The sequence below is a fragment of the Tympanuchus pallidicinctus genome, unplaced genomic scaffold (genome assembly GCF_026119805.1).
Source record: "Tympanuchus pallidicinctus isolate F22 unplaced genomic scaffold, pur_lepc_1.0 scaffold11, whole genome shotgun sequence".
Taxonomy (NCBI): domain Eukaryota; kingdom Metazoa; phylum Chordata; class Aves; order Galliformes; family Phasianidae; genus Tympanuchus; species Tympanuchus pallidicinctus.
The window spans coordinates 23843454-23860285 of record NW_026294627.1 but is presented as its reverse complement, the minus strand read 5'-3'; the positions used below and the strand labels follow the sequence as shown (position 1 = coordinate 23860285).

Below are 16832 nucleotides of genomic sequence, written 5' to 3'. Positions count from 1 at the left end.
CCTTATGAGAAAGGATTTATGAAATGAAGCCGAACTACACGGCTCACCAGTGAATTAAAGACATGAGTTTGCCTAGTTGCACTTAAATTCACAGCCCCATATAATTTCCTCTACATTCCATCTAGAGGAAAGAAAAATTAATTAGAATATACCAAGGGGAAAAATAAATATATCAGTAACATGCCCACTGTTTTTGACCAAAAAAGTCAATATCCTTAATTCTTTAAGACCCTCCAGCCATACTCCTCACTTAGCCACACAAAGGCATACAAAGCCAGTATTATCAGGCATTCCTAAGAACAATCTCTCATAAATAAGCTTTCAAAACTCATTCAGTTTGGCAAAATGAAATTCCTGAAGACATTTACAACTTTCTTTTTTTTTTTAAAGAAAACTGTACAGTTTGTTCATCAACATTTTAGAACTTCATCTCAAATATAATTTTTGATTGCCTTTCGATTTGAAATATGCTATTACAACAAAACATTGACTTTCCACATCTTAGAAATACCATGCTCTTGAAAATATCTAGCAATCTTATAGCAGAAACTCCAAAACAAGAATTCAGGGTTTCCCATTTCTTAAATAATATAAAGACAACTCTGCTTCAGTATAAGCAAACTTTGAAAACAAGAGCCTTGCTCACTACTTAAGCTAGCATTATATAGGCCTATTCCAACAAAGTAGAAGCAAAGATATTTCTGTTCCTGTGTTCTGCTTTCGGATAAATTACAACCATTGACAGGATATAAACATTTCAGAGTCTATAAACTCTATTGTTACATTTATACTGTGGTAATTTGAGTCTCAATTTGTTCAGGTTACATTAAATAAGTGTTTTAAACTCCTATTTTAATAAGATTAAAAAAGTGGGTTTGTTTATAGATAAGTATCTTGGAAAAACTAAATATTTTTCTAGCTGAAAATTCATCAGCAACTAGCTCCCATAAGGTCTCCACCTAGTTGTATCATATTTGATACATACTAATTTGCTCATGCAGTACCCCTTTTTAATTCAATTAGCTCTGTTACCCAACTGCAAACTTCTCTGAATACAGCCTTCCTTATGAAGGCTGTATTGTGTATTTCCAGTGGTGGAAAAGCATACTGAAGAACCAGCACCTGAGGTTTTAGCAGCTGACCTATTTAACCACCAAGTACTGTGAAGTACTACAAGAGACGTGCCCTGCATTTTCAAGAGATAGACACTGATGAGACCAAAAAACACAGTTTTAAAAGAAAACTTAAGAATAAATATTAGGGCAATTCTGGAGGCTTGCTAGGCTAAAATTGGATAAGCAAGAAATCCAAAGCCCGAAAAAAACCAAACTTCTGTTATGCAATATGCATACTTCTCAACAGCTGATCACTTGAAGACTGCTTGTTCCAAACCACAAAGCAACTCCAGTTACATTAGATGCTATTTCTCCAAACAAAGTACTTCTGTGCTCAAATAATGCAAAACAAAGAAAGAGCTGTGAACACCACGAAGCTTCTCACCTCTCAGTTCTCATAAGGCATAGCAAGAGACATGGCTAGTTCTCCCTGTCTTGTGTGTCATTTTTAAAAGGAGCCTTACACTGAGCCAGAAATAGATGAAATTATCAAGCCCAATTGTCTGGTTAAGACTGCCAGGACCAAAGATTCAATTTCATAGAAAAGTTTAGTAACCACTTTCAGAATGATTAATATGCAGATGGATTTTTTCTTCTCCAAGTTGTACAGCTAAATCGATTCTAGAACAACCATGACCTGCAGTTGAACAAGTGTACAGTATTTTACACTATTGCACTTGCAGCAAGAGAATATTTACTTAAGACTACCATCACGCATACATTTAAATATTAATTTCAATGTCATAAGTGTTGAAAAAATGAAAGAAATAGCTGAACTAGAGACATGACAAAAAATACCAAGTCAGAGACTAAAAATGGCATACCAACCAGGAATGACTACTAAATATTCCAGATTAGTGACTTAGAAAGACTCGTGTAAATTCCAGAGGCTAGAAACTGAAAAATATGCAAACTGAAGAGACTAATTTTAAAAGAATGTGTTAGTAGACATCAGAAAGGGAGTTCTCACGGAAAATTCTTCTCACGCTAATTTTCATATCATTATCAAGTTCCTGAATGCAAATATGCATTCATTTCAGTGATTCCTAAAGTTTAACAGCAGAATGAAAGTTCCATTGCTTGTCCATTACACATTTTTGCAGTAAATCCTTTTTATTTTTATTTTCAAAAATAACAGCCCTGACTGTCAGTAAAGAGATCTCAGTCATCTGTTCAGGAAATACAGGTGTGCACTTTTCAGCTCAATCCTCTTTTTTTTCTTCCTTCCAGATCTTAAAAGGTCAAAATTCTCATAAATGACAATGAGCATCTGTGAACAACCGTGGTGCAAAAACAGTTGTTTCAAATGAGATCTAAAAAAGACAATTATGGTAGAATTATTAGCAATTACACTGGAAGATCTGCACCTCCTACACTGGTAAAGACTTAAATACCAAAATGCTGAACTTGGATTTCAGCAAAATAAATGATCCTATCTATCATGTTTTCTTCCCCTCTCTTCCATATCTTCGCAATATCAATTATGCTCTAGCGTAACTATAAAGTGTTTAGAACATGAACACTGCCTTTACTGGAGACTTTTCATTGCTCAATGAAAAGATCATTAGAGAAACAGACAGGTATTTAACAGCTGCTCTGCACCAATATCTACACAAGAACAGCAGCATCTTATTCAACTTTTATCAGCATTCATTATCTTCTATTATCTCTGCAGAACCAGTTAGTATAGTCATGCAGGACTATAAATTCAATTCTATTTTATACATTACACAATTGTTTCTCAAGTCCCAAACACAGTTGAACACTCTGACATCAAACTAAAGTTTAAATGAACTCAAAATCAGCAATAGAACTGTTCACTGAAACTACTTTGCCTTACATTCATTTACAAATGAATGTAGTCACACTACAACTACACACATAAACATACACACTACAGTGCTCAAGAATAAGCTTTCTAGTTCAGTAGTAAATTTTCCTACTACTTGATAAAAAGCAACACTGCTTTAAACTGAAGCTTTTTCTGGTATTACACACAGGATTAAGATCTCTGACAAGCCAGATTTCATGCAAAAAGAGTTGCTAGGTCATCTGTTTTGCTACCTGTAAGACTCTAATATAGTCTTGACCCTAGTGATCGCTGAGAAGACAGTGCAATAAGACCAATTTTGTTACTACTAGAATAGCATATCTGTATCACACATGAATTTCAAGATCACTTTCAGAAGCCTAAAAAGTTTCATGAAAGCTAAATTAACAATTTCAAATTGTAAACAGGACATAAGTGGTTGAAGACTTATGAAGTCTCTGCTGATATCCGATTAATGGCAAAGAGAGACAATCAATAACAGAGTGGAATCTTATGAAGTTAGGAAATCCAGGAATTCCACTACCACCAAAAAAAGAAGCACCCAGTATTCTTCTGAAAGAAACACAAAGAAGAGGATGAATTCTTACCATTAATTCTCATTCTATAGTCTATGTAAGCATCTGCAGTATGGACATACATTTTCTATTAAAACATCAAAATCTTTCTCATCCCTAAAGTATCCAAGATGTGAGGATTTATGTTCTACCTCCTCTGAAGCTAGGCAGTTGAGAATACTACTTCACACCCTTAGGTACAAGTTTCAGGAAGAACAAGGTAAAATAATCGTTGAAGGTCATTTGAGAGACTCTTTAATAGCACCACCACCACACCCTTCCCCTCCCCCCCAAAAAAGAAGAGTTCCACATCCTGAAATAAAATTGAATCAGAAACATAATAGTAGCAGACATACAGTAACTAAAAACACCAGTGTGTCTGACAGAGGGCTGTGGGAAAGAAAGAGGCTTGCCAAAAGAGTTTTGATTGACCTCATGACAAACACACGCTAAGAAGAAAACACCAATTTCCAACACCTCTCCCGATTCCCACATGTTAGGACTAGATTGGTTTTTATTGTACTTCCACTCCCATAAAGTGAAGTATCTATAAATCGATGTTTGGCCAAAATAAGTGAGATACTTACTCTCTAATAGGCTATGTTATCTAGTATTTTTACTCTGCAATTAGAAAGCCAGACAGCAGAGGGGGCACAAGTTACTAAAACCTCTCCTCAGAAGAGGTGATCGAGGAACAAGGAGATAAATGAGAGGCATGCTCTTTATGAATACTATCTCAAAATACATAGCAACAACTAAACACTCTTTTCCTCTGTGATTGCATATACCTAAGAAAAGGCTGAACAATTGTATAAGCAGAGATAAGCAGCAGCTGCTTACTGGATCCTAGCCTCTTGATCAAACTATCTTAATCTGTTAGCTCATGGTTTCTAACACCAAAGACAGTACACACCATAAAACCAATTCTGTTCTTTTTGTTTGTTTTGGTTTTTTTTGTTTGTTTGTTGATTTGGTTTTTATTGCTGTCTATTGCTCTTATTCTACTGCCCATCCTTTGGAAGCCTCACTCACAACATTCAATTATATTCACCCCACACACTTTCATTCTGAAGATAGGAAGAACTATTTTATCTTTCGGACAAAACCTTAAGAGCAACTTTAAGAAACAAGTTTACTAGAACTTATCAAGATTTGAACTCACGCTTCCACTAACTCATCAGGAAAATAATGTTCAAGCAGTCACGTTTTCTCCTGCACTCATTCACTCTCTGGAAGTCAGTATATTGATGGCTATGATTTTGCAGTAAGAATGGATACCACAGAAGAGCTTTCCTTTGTGATGTGATTTCAAAACCTGAATTCAGCAACATACAGCTATCCTTCTCTATAAGCTACAGGGAAGATATTACAGGCAAAATGATTTTTCATTTCCTAGAAAACTCTTCTTTAGCTAACTATGTTACAAATAGCTAAGAGTTACTCTTCTCATGTACAAGGCATACAATAAACAGTTCCTTATCTGGAATGCTTGCAAACGATTACGAGGTAGTTGAACAGCTTTTCCTTCATCTCTTACTGGCACTATAGATTAGCTGTAAACTGAACGATCTTCACACATGCAGGATATTGATTCTACGGTACAACTGAAGTTTTCTGTATTTCAGGTGACTGGGAAAAAAAAAGGAATTGCAGGTTAAACAAAACAATTAGCAAAGGAGAACACAAGTGTAACTTCCTCCTAAGCCATGCCAGAAATTACACTTATTAGCACAGCAGTTGCAAAATATAGGAATGAAGGGGGCATTCTTAAACAGGTTTTGCAGTTCCACTTAAGAAAAGGAGATGGTCAAGACCTGCCTGGATGCCTACCTGTGTGACCTGCTGTAGGGAACCTGCTTTGGCAGGGGGGTTGGACTCTATGATCTCTGGAGGTCCCTTTCAACCCCTACAATTCTGTGATTCTGTGATTTAAGGTATTTAGTAATATATATATATACATATATATACACACACACACACATATATATATATATTTATATACACATAGGATGAAAAGGTAATTTGCACCAGAGTAATTATTGAATATATCTTAAAGTAATATTGAAGCTGCAAATATATTCTTTCATCTTTTCTGTCCAGCTTGGAAGCCCCACAGCAAACTTCAGTGATCCAATAAGATACTACTTACATACTACAGGGACAAAACTACTGAATTACATAAGAAATGAGATACCAAACTCTTTGTTTAAAAAAAAAAAAAAAATCACAGACTTTTAATATATGATATATATATATAGAAGTACAAGCGCTCTGCTTACTCTGCATCCTGCCCTTGCAAGGATGAGTCCTATAAGCAATAACTGCATTGTATACCTGTCCTGAAACGTGCAATGAAGTTATTCTGCAATTCTAGTATCATTTTTACAATGCTCATAACTTCGCAAATTCCAGGTTCCCAAGTCTAGCACAGAATCTAGTGAAGACTAATGCATACAATACTACCTAATTATGCACACTCAGTCATCTTGGAACTCTACTCAAAAGTTTGTCCTAAGAAGAAAACCAAGATTAACAGCAGAAAACACCAAAAAGCAACTGAAAACAGCCTAAGAAGGAGATTCAATGCAAAAGATTATTCTGGAATATAAAGCCTCCACATATGAAAACAGAAGGGAGATTTGTCAAGGAAGCATTTTTATAGACTTGGTACTGAATAATACAAAAATAATGAATACACAGTAGGATTAACTAGGACAGCAGACTATGAATCCCAAGATTCACAGATATTCTAAGTTCATAAATCACATAATTCCAAACATTTGTAAATCAGCCTCAAAAACATCACTTCGTTACAAAATTTTGCCCTGTTTCTTTTATCTAAGAGTAAATTTAATTGAGTTCTAAATAACATGTTATGTAAGTTATAACTTCTTGATTAACTTGTAAGTGCTCCAATTTAGGTTAGGTCCTTGATAAATTTCAAAAACTATTAAGTCCTTGAATCTTTCACAAATTATGACAGGTAATTTAACATGATATTCTCAAAACAACAAGAACTACATGATGTTCTTCATATACAGTCAACTCCAGAAAGTAATAGTGAGCAACAGCAACAAAACTGAAAACAACAAGAAGAAAAGCTACTAATATTTTAAACACGTTAGCACCAAACTAACCGATTCAGGAAAATCCCCCAAATGGAAGAACTAATTCTGCATGAAATTGAAATATACAAAGAGGAAAACAACTGTGAGTATATCTTGCACCTTATTTTTAAGGTAATGGAAACTGTTACTTAAAAATAAAGATGCACCTTATTAGTTATAGATCTGTAAATGAATTGCTACTGGAATCACACTGAAGTTGGATAAATCAGCCAACAAATCCTGGTGGCTTCCAAAGTTGTTTGGCTAAATACAGTAAATACAAGCTGCTAAAGAAACAGCTTATATTTGAGCCTTTCATACGCTTTTTAAAAACAGCTGATATAACTGTCCATGCCAAACATGACTTGATCTTTAAAGCCAATCCCCAAAAAACTGGGTTTGAAGATCATTTTGCTCATATTTTCTAAAAATATTTCTGAACCTTTTATTCTAAAAATAATTGACCTTGTCAGGCTTTGGATCAAGTCCCTAATTACTGCAGCCTTTCTGCTTCACAGCAATGATTTCACATAGCTAGGCCTGGTTCAGTCAGTGGAATTCACAGGGCTAGGACAGACCTGTGTCCTCCATGTACTGAAGTAGCAAATTTCGTAAGTGCCAGCCTACTGAGCAGGGAAAAATCAAATAACCAAAGTGGAAAAGCCAAATAGATGCATACAAAATCACCCTACCTTTTTGTAGGTTATCAACTCAGGTTAAAGACAATCTGACCGAAGGTAGAGTATTGACTCATGAATATAGGATAAATGATTGCTGCCCCAACACTTCCCAATGATTCCCTCTTGGAGTTTATCACCACTACAGTAGGAACAACCTGGCTGTTAAAAAATTGATTCTGAACCATTTAAGTTCATAGTTCAGCTTATTAACGTATCTGAATCAATCACTAGTTTAGTTTAATTTACTTCATGAAGTCACAGTCACAATTTGCTCCTAGTTTGGCATAACTATGAGTCCAGAAGTTCAGGAGTGGAGCAGAGCACACAGCTAGGATGGGTGTCACTTCAGCAGTCTTACAACAATGCACAAAGTGAAGTGAGTGCTCTGGGATTTAAAGTCCATGGGTGGAGTATTTGGTGAAGGAAAGATGAACTCAGAATATGAGAAATGCTATCTTCAACTAAAGCAACGATGTCAACACCTTAAATTGATTCCAGTGACAAATATTCTGGATTTGTCCAATGCAGCCTTTTGTCTCAAGGAGACACTGGCAAAAATGCACAATATATTCAGATCATTTATCCTCAAGCACAGTTACTGAATGAAATCAGGTTAACACCTGGCTCTCCACAAGCAGGCGCAGTTACATGCAGACTGAAAAAAATCCATGAATTAAAGGGAATGGACACTGGACAGATACCAAATATGACTTTCAGACAAAGGTTTACTGGATGAGTCAACAACTGGACACTAAACATGATTTTCAATATTTATGTCCTTGAATAATTGTCAGAACTGCATACTAGAGAACTACTCTGCTCCTGCTAGATCAGTTTTGTATAACATCCCCAAGCTTAAAGCCATGGAACAACACCAGACATAAGCAATACTTATCTGCTATTCTAGTTATCTAGTCATCAATGCTGCCAGGCCCACGTTTTAGAGTAGGATTGGCTTTTGACAAAACCTCTCATCCTCTCATTCAAATAGAAGCCTTATCGATTCAGTTTCTTAGTCATACTCATTCATATTTCCAGACTAAAGTTAAGTTGCCATCTTAAAATTAAATAATTTCTATTTTTTATGTGTGTGTATATATATATATATATATATACTATAATTTAAATATTACCTATTTTAATTCAGCTGTAGGCACAAACTCAATTTCCCTACTGAAAAAACGTAGGTTTAAATCTACAGCAGACTGCAGATTTATGTGAGCCAGGGCAAATCAATTAACTGAGGCAGAGGCACTACCTCTAGAATAAAAACAACAGGTGCTTAGATAACATTCTTGAGTCCTCATTATTTTAAGATAAAAATTGCTATATGTTTTTGAAAAATCTAGTCCATTAGGGGTCAGCTTTACAGAACTGGGATTACAGGCAGCCCTTCTTAATTTTTAAGGTAAAGCATACAAGCAATAATAAGCACCTGAAATCCTATTTGCTTTCAATATTTGGCATTAGACTAGTATCAACACATTGATACATAGAAAATACTTCATAAATACACACAAACCACTTCCTATCTGATGTCATAGCTTTTCTTGAAACAAGACTGGGCTATGCTTAGGAGAACAAAAATTAGCACCATAATCACATAATGCAAACTGCACACTTGATGGAGTTCTGTATTAGCCAGATGCTAATGCTCACAAATTTTATGAAATTCCAATCTGTTGCACAAACAACAGCTGAAAACAACTTGATTAAAGGGCCACACAGTATGATGCTAAAAATCGCAACATGGAGTGCAAACATTAATACGTTCTCCAACTGGTAGATGCAGATATGGAAATATTCCGTGAACCAAAAGACACACTGTGCCATTACAGGCACAAATACACTACAAAAAGCAAAAAAAAAAAAAAAAAAACAAAAAACAAAAGCAAAAAAAAAAGAAAAAAAAAAAAAAAAAAGCAAGCAGGGCTCCTAAGCAACACAATTAGTTCCAAACGAACCTCAGTCAAAGTCAGACACATAACAAACAACAGCACTTCCCTTCAGACTTCAGAGGCATGGGCTGTCCAACTACTCAGTAAAAAAATAAAAACTTAAAGAGAATGCAGTGATAAACACTGGGGAAAAAAAATACTTTGTGTTTTATAAAATGACCAATCTCTGCCTTTGAACGTCCCTGGCAGTTGGCTTCGATGAAGCACAAGCATAAGGAATACTTCACCTAGAGAGGACACGTACCTTTAAGCACCTAAATAAGAAGGATAGGATATCCAGGGAGTTCATACTGAGGCAGAAATGAGGTTCAAGATAAAAAGGCAAGAGATACAATATTGAAACTCCAGACTGTCCTCTTCTGACTTGCCAGAGAGGCCAAGGAGCAGCCTGACACAGACACCTACAGCAGCTGCTGAAGTGCTGGCAGCCTGCCCCCACCTGATCCCTAAAAATCAAAGTCACTGCTGACATATTATGGCACTGACCCTTCCAAATCCAATTTATTGAAATATCAAGCACTTAAAGAATCAAAGCAGCCAAAGCATATTTGATATTCAGAACATGAGGAAGTATCTCAATTCTTCCTGTTAATGAAAGAGATGGATGAGATCATTTTAACCAGGAAAAGCACAGCATTCTCTGTAAGCTTGCTTTAACTTTTGATTCTTCCTTAAAAATGTACTGGATTTAAAGTAGATGAGTGATTTTAACAACACCTAAGTCTGATGTGATTATTACACCTGAGACTCAGTGAACTTTGTGAGTCTGGGAAGGCTAAAAAGAACGCAGCCCCCCTGGCAAGTGGAAAAAGATGTCATAGTGCTCACTAAAAGATATGATAAAACAAAACTACCTACAAATTAGAATCATTTTAAGTATGGACTAGATAACAGACTCGTAAATTACAGACCAAAAAACTATAAATTAGGAAACTGTGCTTAACTTCATCACATAGGAGGTGAAAAAGATTGATTTTCACCAGCACTTCAAATAAGTCTTCGACATAATAGGCATTAAAATCTATGCTAAGGCCATTTCTACTTTATAGGATAATTCAGAGTCCTGTATTTTCTTTAAGTATTTCTGACATTATACCTCAGTTTGCTATGTTTTATTTCTGTTGTCTGAAATTCTCCCCTTTATGTTTATTGGGAAAGGTGAAAGAGAATGGGAGATTTCCACCAGGAGTGTAAAGATCTGCCTCTACCAACATGAAAAGCAAAGCGCTGTGTAACCATGCAAGCATGACAAAGCAGGAAATGCTTATCTAAACTTTGGTTCCAAATTTGGATGCACATTAACACAAGCCACTCCAGTGCAGTGTTTGTGACCCCAAAACGCCAAGACAAAAGGCATGCTTGATGGATTTTGACTTTTGGAAGCAAAGAATTCCAGTAACAATCCTCAAAAAATAATCAGAAAATAAAACTATTCAATAGAACATGTCACTGCAAAAGCATAACATATGTAAATACCAGGGACAAGCGTTTCATGCTCTTTTTAAGCTCAGCATGTTTTAGGGCACAGACGTGCAACAAAGAAGACAACCTACAGTGTGTGACTTAAAAATTGAAGTGCACCTACAAGCACAATTAGAATTGATCTCCTAGGCACACTACCTACATGTACCTGGAACATAATCATATTTAAGCTATTATGGCCAAACGTGTCTCTAAAAACCAACTGTAAGCTTCACTACACATCAGCACTAGCTCCACCCTAACTGCAAATGAGCCTAACCTTGTGTTCAGAGAAATGCAGAGCAGCAACTAACCTATGCCTAGATTATTTGATGTATTGTATGAATAAAACCTCTGGGGAAAAAAAAAAAAAAAGGATTAATTAATTAAAGTCATTGAATGCAGGGCACCTTTCAACTTCTAAATCAGAAATGGGTGTTTCTAATCCTTACTGTATTTCTAAAAAACCCATAAACAATTCACTTCCACTTGGATTTATGTTAGTTTCAAAATGTCTTAATATACTTTTCTAGGTGAAATATGATGTAGAAAAAAAAGCTCTCACTAAACTGGGCACAAACAGTTTAAGACACCAAAAATGTAATGCATTTTTTAAAATAGGGAGTGTACCTTTCTCATCAGTGGGAATGAAAATTACATCGCTCACATCCACTTGGAAGTATTATTGTTGGCCTTGTTGTCTCAAAACAACTATGTTAGCATGTGCTTTTGTACCACCGTGTTTAACATGTGAAATTCAGCCCTAAGCCAGTTTGTCCATATCAATAATTACGCTGCTGAAGAAACGTGCAATTTGAATTACTGAGATAAAAAGCTCATTATCTGCTATTGAAAAGTTTTCCACTAGCAATATTGAAATGGAATTTCATCCCATAAAAGGAAAAATAAGAAAAAAAAAATACCAACACAATGATTTTGAAAACCCTTAAATGCATTTTATCCTCTCAAGCGTCATTTGATATAATACTGAAAAAAAATACTGAGACCTTCATTAAGCAAATAATAGAGAAAGTGAAACACGGGGTTTCAGATAATCAGAGTTTCAGCAATTTCAAACATCTGTCAGATTCATTTTCAGTAGTGCTGTGTTGGTCCTTTGCATGCAAGTTTCAAAATACCAGTGATGCATTTCACCTACCTTAGCTTTATTGCTCATTCTTAGATACTTGACTAGAAACTGCAAACTGAAGTAAACAGCTGGTTCAATTCAGCCACTTGTTTGTATTTTGCTGTGTTATATAATAGATACATTTGTGTTTTCTGTTTTCACAGAAAGAATAACTCCAGAAACACGTCACTAGTGTTTACCCTTCCATTATCTCTAACAAGCTGCATTTGTTTGTAACACTCAAAAATATTCAGTTAAATTGTAACTACACTGCTGAACTTGTAACTCATACCTCGGAACAAGTCATAGCAGTAAGAGTTAGGAGTATATTCCAAAAGGATGGAAAATCTGCTAGAAATAGATTCAGTTTTTGCCTACCCAAAACAATGGGGAAACTGAACTGGGGAAAAGATGGCAAAGGGAAGTCAATTAGCTAAAATCGGGCTAACGAAGTACTATGCTCTGTGTGATATGACAGTGAGCCTACTGAACTGTGCATGTTTAAATTGGTTTCTTCCTAAATATACCAAAATCTTGTGAATTTTACCAAATTTTTCTTTTCCTTTTCTATAATAATGCAGGAGGTGAAGAGGATCGTTATTTTCAGCAAAAAGTTGACACCTTGTTTGAATGTTCAGTCTTTTGCTATTATCAGGACAAAACATAGTATGTGCAAGAAATTATTACTGGACTCAAGAAATATAAAACAGTTCATCAGTCTGCAAGTGCTGTAAAAATTAAAGGAATACTCACCTGAAAATATTTACTTCCAAAATCCCTAATAAGCTGACTGTTAAGAATATAAAACTATTTTCCTTTTGTTTGCTTTACTGCCTCCTCATGTGTGCATGTGTGTGCTGCTGACAGAAGCCTTCAAAATCTGATGTAAAAAACCCCTAGTAAGACAAAGGGCTTATAAAGACATACTATAGCATTAATATCAGAAACAGCTTTTAAAGATATCTTCCAGATTCTTGATAATCTAATGATGCTGACTGTGTCTCTTTAAGATCTGAACACGAGATACTATTATCAGCTAATATAGCTGTATGCTCAATCATCATGAGCAACTGAGTACTTATTTACTGAAAAAGTAATAATGGTAAATACTCATTAGACTATAAACATTAATTTTCCAAGAAAACATGAAAGAGATTTTTCTCAATTTCAGAATGACCAGTCATCACTCTTGTTCAGGAAGTCAGCTGATGGAGAACTCTGGTCTACTTAGAAAGAAATCAAGCATAGTGAGTCACACTGCCATTTAAACAAACAGTACAAAGTTAGTGGGGAGACAAGACATCATGCTGCTGGATGACTTCAGCAAACAACCCATTGTGTTCATAACGTGCCTTGTCATTTTTATGTATAAGTATTTGTTTTACAACTCACTCACGTGAAACAAATGGAAGATTGTCCACACAACCAAAAACCAAGCACATTAGTGAAAAGATGTTGAGATTTTTTTCCAGATATAAGCTCAACTAATGTTTGGGCTTATTACTTCACATAGCAACACACCTAAAATAATATAAAAGTTGCATTTCTCTAAAATTATCTGCTCCTCCACTCTAAGATAATCACCCTCCATTTCACTACATTTAAGTAAAATACTCAAATATTCTATTATCTTAGTATTTTTAATTGACAAAGAAATAAGTGAATCTGAGTTTTAAAAAAATATATTTTGAATGTCACTGAGAATTCTGGTGATTTTTATTATCCTGACTTCATATGCCTCTCTTAGCACATACGTTTATATACAGATTTCTCTTAAGACATTCAGGTAGTAGACTTCAACAATAAGAAGTCTAATGGATAACATGAGCTATTACTCAAAGGCCAATGTGAACTTGAGGCAAGTGAACTGGCCTGCATCTCATCCTGTGAGTGCCGACAGACCAGCAAAGAGCTACAGAATTTAATTAGATTTATGAAAATCTGCTACTTTGATTAGTAGAGCCAGAATGGGAACCAGACACTTCAGCAGCAGATGATCTGGCACTATTTTTGCAGATGCTTAAAGTCGTCAAAGTTCTACTCAGTCACTTGACTGTGCATTTGGGCACCTCTTCAGCAGTCTGCTCCATGCATGGAACAGAGCAAATAGCATGCCTAACCACAGCGGGTGCAAGCACAGAGAAAGACCCCCAACCAAAAACTAGACAAAGCTACTGTTTCACAGACAAAAGAGCATCAACTTGCAATAATGAGAACTACTAACTGGCCAAAATAGTCACGACCACTCAATTACCCACTTGACTAAGTACTCGAGCCTAGCTGGTTCACTCAGTGCAAATTATATGACATGGATTTCATGTATTTTTTCATTATCAGTAGCAATGGTAAAGAGCACGTATTTCATGTATGTGTCTACTATGGTAAATGTTCCAAAAAGCTTCACATTGCTAATGTAACTAAGAAAAATGGCAGAAAATGGGAAAGATTAGCACACAAAAGAGGACAGCAGATGGTAATTGACAAAAAAAAAAAAAAAAGCTGTGTATGGAACTAGCACTTTTTTTTTTTTTTGAAGTTTCATTACCAAACTGGCATTTTACAAATGCTTACACTCACTTAGTCACCTAGTGGCAAAGCCATACAGTGCAACATGAGAGAGATCTCCTTCCCAAACAAACATGGCGTGTTATCAGAAACTGCACTCAGACTGGAAAAGGGAGAAAATGGGGACTTATTTCCACAGCCACACTCCCATGTTAAATACCAAGAGCAGTAACTAATCCCCAGAGAGCAGATGAAGCATTACATGAGAACAACAAACGAAAAGGGGAGATTCACTTGAGTACATCCCATGTGAAAAATACGGGATATACCTTGCCCAGTACTGGCAACATCTTCTACGCAAAACAAATCCAGGGTTTGATCCAGTGCCAGAAAGAACTGGGTATGCTTCTTAAAGTGCATATTTAACCTAGAGTTACTGGCTTGTAGCAAGTCATACTACCAAGCAAGGGAACAGTGGCCCTTCCCAGAAGTAGTCCTGCTTTAAAGGGATGGCTGCAATACAAGCATTTGAAAAGCAGAGCTTTTGAAGGTTCTCATATAAACAAAAAGGAATATGAAAATGAGGGTATTCAGAGAAATGTTGAAGTAAACTCACTGGAAAATAAAGGATTGAGAAAGATGTGCTCAGCTTAGTACTTCAGGTGTTTTAGCGCTATCAGAAAAAAAAAAAGCTCATGGCCCAGATTGTACTTAACTGATCATACAGCACTGTATACAGAAATCGAAGTTTTGAAGACCTCACTGGACTCATCAGTTAAGGTTCTGGAATTTGTTACAAAAAAAAATTACAGTTTAACTGAGAAGGTCAACTTGGAGCTTAGTCCGTAGTTTTAAATAAAGAGTAGTGAGTAAAATAGGAAATAACAATTGGGCACAGAACTGTAGTCAGTACCTAAACTTCTTCAGACTGTCTGAGCTCTGTTTGCTTTTGATGAAGCCCCTGTATTTAATACTTCACGAAGACACTACTTTGGGCAACAGGTTAATTGGTGCCTGTGGGAAGCTTGTGTCTTATGATTTATCCACCTATTACCAGTCAACCTACCTGCCCATAGTTGTCTATGCCAGTTACTAATCTATTTAAGTTTAATAAATCAAAAGCTGTTCTTAGGGACTGGCCAAGAGTTGTAAGTCCTTCAGCCTGAAGGTTTTTCAGTTCATTCATGAACGTCGCATGGTTTTCCTTCCAGCCAGCCTGAAAAGAGAAACGCGAGAAGGCTTATTGGTGGGACGAGCTCGGGACAGGAGCCTCCTACGGGATCGAGCTTTTCTGTTGGCTAGAGCATCTCCCTTTAACGCTAAGAGAACACCTCAGAAGTTACCAATATTCAGTATCACGAGGAAAAGACGGACTTAACACTCCGCGCTCATCGAGTATTTGTTAGAAGGGACGGGTTTCTGCGAAGCCACACACACAGACATGAAGGTACCTCCACACAGGGCTCGCGACCCCCGCAAGGCGATGCCCAGCGGCTTCAACCCCCGCGTCCCGCAGCCCCCGCCCCCGGAGGGTTCTCCTCTCCCGCCCCTTCCCCGCCGAACTCTCCTCGGACTTGCTGTCACTTCTCCCAACTTAAGCACACCTCCCCCACAGTTCAGTGCCGCTCACACACACCACACGGGGGATATAAAAAAAAAAAAAAATGTCGGCCATGTTGATGTCAGCGCCGCCGCCGCCGCTGCCCGAACCCGTGCGTGCGCGGCGCCGCGCGGCCCGGCCCGACCGAGGGGGCGGCGCGGCGGGGCAGGAAGGAGGGCCGGGGGGCGGCGGGGAGGGAGGGGGGAGTGGGGTTACCTTGATAGCGTACGGAGGCTCCTCGAAAGTGACCAGCATGTACCTGTCTCCCCTGCTGGCCGGGTCCCGGGCTCGGAGCTGCGGCGCGGGGACAAAGCGGAGGGTGAGGCGAGAGGAGGCACCGGAACCCCCCCGGCGCGGCGCGGCGCTGCCCACCCCCCCGTCCCCCCCCGTCTCACCCGCAGCCCCCCGCGCCCCCGGCCCGCAGCCCCCCGCCGCCCCCTCCCCTCTCGCTCGCTCTCGCCTCCTCTCGCCAGGCAGCGCCGGTACCTTCATGAAAGTCTCTACAGCGCCTTTGGCTATGTCCAGATAGGTGGTGCCCAGATGGGTGCGCTGGTTCATGGAGGCGGACGTGTCTATCAGGAAGAGTAAGATGGGCATAGTGCGGAGGGGCCGGCGGCCGGGCGGCTACATGGACAGCGGGCGGGAGGGAGAGGCAGAGGGGAGAGCGAGGGGAAGAGGAGGAAGAGAGGCAGCAGGGGTCGGGAGAGGAGCGAGTGGCTGTGAGTGCTGTGCACGGGAAGGGCCTCCCGCTGCCCCTCTGCCGAGGCGGGGGAAGGGGGCAGCGCTGCCTGCCCTGCCCTCCTTTGTGTGAGGGGCCTGCCCAGCCCGGCACGGGCCGGGTGCTGCGGGAGCGGCGGGGAGGGCTGCGCTGCTGCTAATCTTCCCCCCCGCC

General features: G+C 38.2%; 1 protein-coding gene across 2 annotated transcripts in view; it reads right to left on the bottom strand.

Moving 5' to 3' along the window:
* The window catches only part of INTS6 (integrator complex subunit 6), a 42152-nt gene extending 25320 nt beyond the window's left edge, over nt 1-16832 (bottom strand). For both annotated transcript variants that reach the window (XM_052670829.1, XM_052670830.1), the window contains exons 1-3: nt 16427-16832; nt 16157-16234; nt 15407-15556 (exon numbers count right to left, since the gene is read on the bottom strand). In XM_052670829.1, coding sequence (XP_052526789.1) covers nt 15407-15556; nt 16157-16234; nt 16427-16537 — 339 coding nt within the window. In that variant the 5' untranslated portion in view covers nt 16538-16832. The remainder of the gene's footprint in view (nt 1-15406; nt 15557-16156; nt 16235-16426) is intronic.